At 32.9% G+C, this 8,311-nt stretch overlaps 1 protein-coding gene across 1 annotated transcript; it reads right to left on the reverse strand.

Annotated features, from left to right (window-relative positions):
* Positions 1–5,903: 5,903 nt before the first annotated feature.
* LOC133289338 (lysine-specific demethylase JMJ26-like) lies at positions 5,904–8,307 on the reverse strand (the record flags this gene model as incomplete). Its single annotated transcript, XM_061487254.1, has 7 exons — positions 5,904–6,250; positions 6,382–6,501; positions 6,587–6,672; positions 6,748–6,820; positions 6,898–7,314; positions 7,708–8,037; positions 8,281–8,307. Coding segments are annotated over 7 exons (1,143 nt in total), but the record flags the coding sequence as incomplete, so codon positions are not given.
* Positions 8,308–8,311: the final 4 nt, after the last annotated feature.

Raw genomic sequence — 8,311 nt, forward strand, 5'->3', positions numbered from 1 at the left:
ACACTACCACCGCCATTATCGTCGTACCACCATCACCTCCATGTCACCACCGCCATCATCGTCGTACCACCACTACCTCCATGTCACCACCACGCCGCCACCACTACAACCGTCATCCCCATTGTCGCCACCACTACACCACTGCCACCGTCGTCACCATGTCATCACCATCATCATCGTCGCAGCCACTATTGTCACCACCACCACCATCGCCGCCCCCACCACCATGTCATTATCATTACCATTGTCGCAGCCACTGCCGTCACCACCACCACTATCACTGTCGCCGCCACCACTATGCCACCGTTACCACCGCTACACCATCACCACCGCTACCACCATCTCATCACCATCACCACCACCATGTCATCATTATCACCATCATCGTTGCGGCCACTTCTATCACCACCGCCACCATCATTGTCACCACCATTATCACTACCACTACCGCCACCATCACCGTCACCACTATTATCACTACTACTACCGTCACCCTCACCGTAGCCATTACCGTCACCACCACCATCGCCACTACCATGCCATCACCATTGCCACCACTACTGCCACCGCTGCCACCACCATACCAGCACCTCCACCACCACCACCACGACGCCACTATTATAACCATCACCATCGCCACCATTACCACCGCCACCGCCGCCACCACCACCACACATAAAAAGGAAAGTGATGATCCGAATTTGTTTTATGCTTAATAGGAATAATTTTTTATTCTATTATTTGTTGTGTTATTAAACACAATTCTCATTCTCGGAATAAAAATAAAACATGTTATCAAACACATTTTTTTTCTCTGAAACTGTTACAAAGCACAGAAATAGAAAAGAATTGTTTCTTTTTAAAAACAATGCCAGGGAACAGAATGGTTGTCATGCACACCCTATGTACTCTCAAGAGTACATATTGTAGTTTGTAAACGGATCCTTCCCATTAAAAAAAGGTTATGGAATTAATTCCTCAAATCTAAGAGAATGACTATACTGAAATAAAAAGAGAACCTTATCAAAAAAAAATTCCTATTTTGGAACGGCATGATCTCACTTGAACAGCAATTACAATAATTTGATTTTAATATAATCACATTCAAAATAATTTACAATGTTACATACTTACATTACCCTCAAATCATACGATACTAACCATTTAAACATGAGATATAGTTTCCAAAACAAAAAGGAGATACATATATATATATTACAAAAAAAAAAAAGGAGATATATAGAAAAAAGTATACAAGAAAATAAGGAAATTATTTAATATTAAGTATAACATAATATACTTATTCATAATAAAAAACGGATGGCTAAAAAACATCTTAAAAAAATGGGTTACAAAATGAATAAAAAAATATATAAACTTATTCAAAATAAAAACAGACAGCTAAAATAAAAAATTAAATAATAACTATTTTATTTCCTCTGACTTCCTCCGTTTGTATTCTGATAAACACATGTATGATCATTGTTTTCAAAATATTTTTGAAACATTTAATGGACACAAATAATGTCATCTATTTATGATGAAAATGTGAAATGTATGTATGGACAAAATAAATATTGGGTCAAAGTAAAAATATTCAGTCAAAGACTAATTGAAAAGGAAACCGTGAATTTTTCAATTGAAGTAAGAAATAAAAGCCTAAATTTCATGAATGAGATTATTCCAGATTTATTTTGCATTTTTAACTTTAAGAAAAGGTTATTTTTTCTGCGACTATTGTAGATAAGTTATCTACATTGAGCCCAAAACGATATTGTTTTAGGGCAGAAATCAAGATATTTTTATAATTATAATTTATTTCAGTGTTATAATAGTCTTTGTCATTATAATTTTTGAATCTTTCAACCCAAAATAACGTCGTTTTGAAAGTGAATATATATAGATAACTTATCTACGTTCACTGCAGAAATATTAAAGCCTTAAAATAAATAAAAACATAGAAAGTATAACAAAAGAACAAGAAAAAGAGAGAAATACAAAGAGAAAAACAAATAAATAAAACGGACGCAACATGCGGGACAAATTTTGTTTCAAAATACAGATATTTTAAAGGGTATAATATTTCTCATTTTTTTATAGGAGAAAAAAATTATTTTATATACATACATAAAAGTGTGTGCGATTTATTTTATTTTATTTTTCTCTTTCTCTTCTCTTTACATGACCTCATTTAGACCCCACAAAATGTTATGTATGTATTGAAAATACTTTTATCTACTACAATATGAGAAACATTAAACCCTATATAAAATTAGTAAAACTTGTGATAACTAAAAAAAGGTTATGGATTAGACAAAAAAATTAAAATATTACTTTTTTAATAAATAATTACGAAAATATAGCTGTTTTGAAACTATTTACGGATCTATTGCAGTCATTCACGCCCAAATTGACGTTACTATTCACGTCCAAATTAGGCATGACTCCCAAGGCATTTACGCCTAAATTAGGCGTGACTCGTCTGGTTTTGATACGTGGCACAAAAATTTAATAATTTAACCGTAAAACTTTATAAGGCCATAACTTTTGACTCGGGTATCCAAATGAAGTAATTTTTTTTTACTCCACATAACTTTTCGAGATCTACGCAATGACATCTCATTTGATATATTTTATCTATCACATTGCAACAACGATACTATAAAGATGGCACCAAAGTGGATTAACTCATCTATAAATAAGGATACTTAATGTCATATTAAAATATATACTTCTACTAAGTGTTTGAAAAAAAATAGTGTACAAGGTTATTTACTTATTAAAATATATACAAATTTATATAATATTCTACCAAGTGTTTAGAATATTTATTTAATTATTTTCTTTATTAATACAGATTTTTCAAATTGATTTTTGAGTTTAAATCACAAATTAAATCTTTATTTTATTTTTCTTATTAATAATAATTTTCTTAAATTTTTTTGTAATACACTATATAATACAATTATTACAAATTTGAATTGTGTTTGTGAGAGATAAAATATATCAAATGAGATGTCATTTCGTAGATCTCGAAAAGTTATGTGGAATCAAAAAAAAAATTACCTCATTCGGATACTCGAGTTAAAAGTTATGACTTTCCAAAATTTTACGGTTCGTAAGTTGACTTTTTCTATGATGTAATTATGGAGAGAAATGAAGAATTGGTTAGTGTGGCAACTGTTAGGTGAGTATAGGATATGCTAGTAATAAGTATCTAGTAGATCATGTAATTGCATTTCCTTTTTTAGTTGCAGTTTTTTATACCTAGACTTTTCATGATATACTGACTTGCCATTTCATTTTCTAGGATATTTGGACGAAAGGTAGCAGAAGTACCTCTCGTAGCTACCAGATTTATGTATCTTGGACTTGGAATGTGTCGTATTTTAATGGATGAGCTTGAAAAGGTAATATATAAAGCACACAAATTTATGTATGAACACATTGATTTCTTGAAAAATTAAAAAAGAAATTACTTCATTGATTCTGTCATATATAATGCAATTTTCTTTTTGGGCAATCACTTAACTGCTCAGCACCCTACTTCATAAAGCTTGGTAGGACTAAAGTAGTGGAAGATTTTTCCTTTTTGAGTCATAAGAACACTCCAATCTCTATTAAAAATTTAGGTTTGATCACTATGCATATAATCGTTTTAACTTCGTCCATATTGTATATCATCATTATAGCGAACCCATTAATTATTTGGAAGTATGTGTTACTGTAGTTTTAAGAAATCATTCCCATTTCTTCTAACGTATTAGTATCTTCAAAATTATTTGACTGGAAGCTAAATTTCTGGTTCCTGTGGTTGAACTGTCACTCTTGCATTGCCTTGTCTTTCTCTTTTTCTCAAATTTCTTCTAATCTATTATCTACTATATATATAGCTAGTTCATTGATTTAATTTGCAGCTTTCATATATATATATATATCTGATCATGGAAGAAAGAGTATATAGCACTATGGAAGACCAAAAAGACCAAAAAAACTTCATACCATATAGTCACTGAAGTTGAAAATGTCTGTATTCAGTTCTGATATAGAATTTGTCTGCTATGTATTGTCATTGAAACTGATTACAATCTCAACTTTAACTTTATTAAAAAAATCCACAGTTCCAGTAATTTCTTTAGTATCGTTTTCTGACTTGAATTTTTCTTTCATCAGAACCTCATGCGACTAGGAGTGGAGAGGATAGTTTTGCCTGCTGTTCCTAATATGCTTGAAACATGGACCAAATCTTTTAAGTTCGTGAAGATGACAAGTTTTGAGAGATCACAATTTTTGGATTACGCTTTCCTAGATTTTCCAGGAACCGTCATGTGTCAGAAGCTGTTGACAACTCTTCCATCCCAGATTTGACTTTAACAAGAGCTTTGTAAGTTTGTTTAATAAAGTTGACCAACAAGAAGAGATTCACAAGAGTGGAATGATGGATATGCAAGTGGAGGAGTACATCTAAGTTCTAACTATACAATAAAATAAATCTGATATTGTATGGAAGACAGACTGTAATTAATGACAATCTGAACAATTCTTTTAGATGTTAAAGTAAAATTTGTTTTCATGGTAATTGATGTTCTTGCAATCTCTTCAGGGGCATATAACACACATGATAATAATAACTTCTCCAACATGGCTTGTCCTGAATTCTTGTATATTTAAATCAGTGACTACTTGAATCAATTCAAACCAAAAATAATAGTGCCAATCAACTAAAATGTATGACAAAAAAATATATTAAACAAGATTCTGAATGCAAGGAATTAATAAGGAAACTCATATTACCCATTCACTTCATGCATTCCCACATTATGCGGGTTCAGTGAATAAAAAGAACACCCAGATGACACATTGAGTGACATTCATAGCATATCCAATCATCCATTAGTTCTGATACACTACATAAGTATAGGTATCTAAATCTACAATTTCTTTAGTTAATTGACATTATTGTCCAAGGTAACCTCAATCTGTTATTACAACCATGCCTTCTTTCTTAAACGTCTAGCACGCCATGTTTAATTTCAACAAACCCTTTTCTAAAGTGTGCCATGCTTTTTATTTTTTAATAGTAAATTGCAAAAGACTCGGTGTATCATATTGAGTTACAATGTCAACAATGTTAAAAGTATCCTAAACGATCCAAGCCATTCCATCCTACAAAATCTATCTACTTCAACCCCTACTTACTCCCTCATGGGTAAAATAATCTCCATGATTTAGAGCTATCTAAGCAAGCATTTTTTATTAACACAAACCAATCAACAATATCACATATAATGCACCAGAAGACACTATATAACAAAATGCACAAACTGATCAACATATTCGACTCAATTGAACCACAACAAGTACTACAATAACAAATAAACAAGCAAACCAGTTCAGTACTCCCCATAAACCCCAACCCACATAAATACCCCCCCAATAGTTATCCCCACAAATCCCAATGTAAGCATATTTTCCTCACATACCTCAACTCGTGCATATTACTATTCCCTAATAGACCCACCATGCATGATGCCAATACCCCTCATTTGCAAAATTCCCAAGTTCAGCAAATTCAAGTATTCTAATTCCAATTTTCAAAACCGACAGCTGTATAATAACAAGCAAAAACACAGACTCAACTCCATTCACTGTAACTCACAAAAAATCGTATCATTACAAAAAGCATACCAAAGGACCAATGCTAAAAACACATAACTCTGCCCGAACTGAGAATGTCGTGCTATCAGAAAAAAGAATCAAACATAACCGAATTGAAATTGCGAGCAATAATATGAGCAAAACCGAAAACATAATGATCAGAGAGATCAGAGACAAAGCAAAATGATGAAAAAGTAAACAACAATGATTTAATATTCAAGTCTCCTTAATAATTATCAGTATGATATTTAATTACATTGTATAAATAAATTAAAGAATTAAGGCTGTACATGTGTTAAATAACTTTGAGAAATTGTTAGCTAAAATGTAAATGTAACTAAAGTAATAACTCTATTATTACCAAAATTGTCTTATAAAATGCAAATCCAACCACTCTATTATTACAAAAAGAATGAGAAAAGAATCACTCCATTGCGAGTGCAATTAAATACTCCAATCAGACGCTCTAGACTTAACAAAATTTTCCATCTGCATATTGTAACTATTCACAGCAACTGATAGTATCAGCCACCAGAAAAGCTTGAAGGTCTTTGACAGCTTGATCAACGGCATATACTATCATCTTCTTTATCTATTTCATCAAAGATAAAACTCCATCAGCAAACATAAAAAAGGAAAATATTATATTCTATCCTATAACTTATGAGGCTGATATTAATAAAGAGGAGAAGCAGAAGGAATTATATTTTAAAAGCAAATCACCTCAAGTTTATCTTCTCTAGCCTTGTGGTTCTTGGGAAGCTGACGGAACTCATTAGTTAAACGCAGACACTCATGAACATTTTCTGGGGACACGAAGTCTACAGCAACTTTTATGCATGACTGTGCAAGGTTTAACGTATGTTGATTAGAGCTAAAGATATAACCAAATGATTTGATAGTAAAGTAATGTAAAGAGATGTTTTACCTTGAGGTTCCTCACTTGATGTGGGCATCCAGCAGGAATAAATACAGCCTCCCCAAGTTTCTGCTCAAAAGTCCAGGGTTCTACACCTAAAAGTCAAGATTCGCATAAATGGCTAATTCTAGACACCCAACAAGAAATGATATGCAATTCTATGTACTAACCAAACTCCTCCTTCAGCTTCTTCTTGTGCTCCAAAGTCAAATAAAAACATTGGTCATGAATTGGATGAACAACCTAACCAAAAAAGAATTTGGTTTGAGCATCTACGCATAAAAAATAAGGATAAGCAAAAATGTAAATCATCATCATACCTGTTCAACCGGAGAACAATAAGTATGTCTAAATTCTTTTGAGTGTTTTCTTAAATATGTTTCTAACTTTTCAATATCATCTCTCCTAAAGATATCCCATAGGGCACCACCTGTTTCCGTTGGTTCATTTTCTGGAGAAATAGCAGCAAAAATGACCCCCTCAGACACATCATTTTGAAATATCTTCCCATTAATTTCAAAAGGGCGCTTCTCCATATCTTTAGGTTCTAAGACTTCCTTATCTTTTATATGTTCTTTGTTGTTATTGCAAGGTCCACCATTCAGGCATTCACCAATCCTCTCTTGTGCACAATGTTCTTTCTCATCTTGTGCCTTGTGTGCTTCTTTCAACTTTGAAATAATAGAGAGCTGCTCATCACTTAATATCACCTCGGCCGTATGGGTCAAAATATTCACCTAAGACAATTATTATATGATAAATTAGAATAAAAAGTCAATATGATTCCATTTAAAATTTGACAAAGGATGAAGTTTCCAAACAAAGAACCAAGTATACACCTCAAAATCACATGCATGCAAAAAAAGAATATTTGCACAAACTGAAATTCTCCTCCACGTCAAATTACAGTTAACACTAAGTTCATCTATTCTTTAGGAACCAAATTTTTATTTCCGCCATCTTACAATAGTTATACATATTAAGAAACTACAACATCCAACCATATAAAAAGTGTGATCTGAAAGAGAAAGAAGACTGAATAGATATATAGCGAGCATATTCAACGAAGGAGAATAGGCCGAGTACTACTTCAGCAACCAAATTAACACCTAATGAAGCTTGAAGCATACCGCATCTGACATATCACAGTGAAGTTTTGTTACAGAGTCTCCTCTACCAAGTTCTTCTTTAATCCCATAAGCAATGTATGTTTTTGGACCCATGTCAGGTTTTAGGACATGGGCTGGCAACTTTACAGCAAGATTGACAATTCCAGCCCCAGGATCAGTGTACTCTTGAAATGGCAAGGAACGAATAAACTCATCACAATGGCGAGGCAAAAGATTTTCAAATTTATCAGAGGGGGGCCAGTCTTTTAGCTTGAGCATCTCTGGCCAGAGATTTTGATATGTTCTTCCCTCAGTATAACCTTTAAAAAACTTATGAGTATTAATTTCTACCTGCAAAGGTTTAAAAGGGTAAATGTTGGTCAGAATTCTAGCATACTGCAGGAAATACAAACTCAAAATATTACACAAGATTTAAGAAGATGAAATACTAAGATGGCAGTTGAAGCTAAAAAAAATTCCCAGACAAAACACAACAGAGGAGGGATTTGAAAGGGAAAACTATAAATTTGGACATAATGTTCTAATTTGACCATATGTTCAAACCGAGAACCAAAAGGAACTGTAAGACCAAACCTCACAATTAGCCAGGCAATCAATGGCCTTA

This window comes from Gastrolobium bilobum, unplaced genomic scaffold (genome assembly GCF_033153095.1).
Source record: "Gastrolobium bilobum isolate Gb01-03AN ecotype WA unplaced genomic scaffold, APGP_CSIRO_Gbil_v1 utg19225, whole genome shotgun sequence".
Classification (NCBI taxonomy): Eukaryota; Viridiplantae; Streptophyta; class Magnoliopsida; order Fabales; family Fabaceae; genus Gastrolobium; species Gastrolobium bilobum.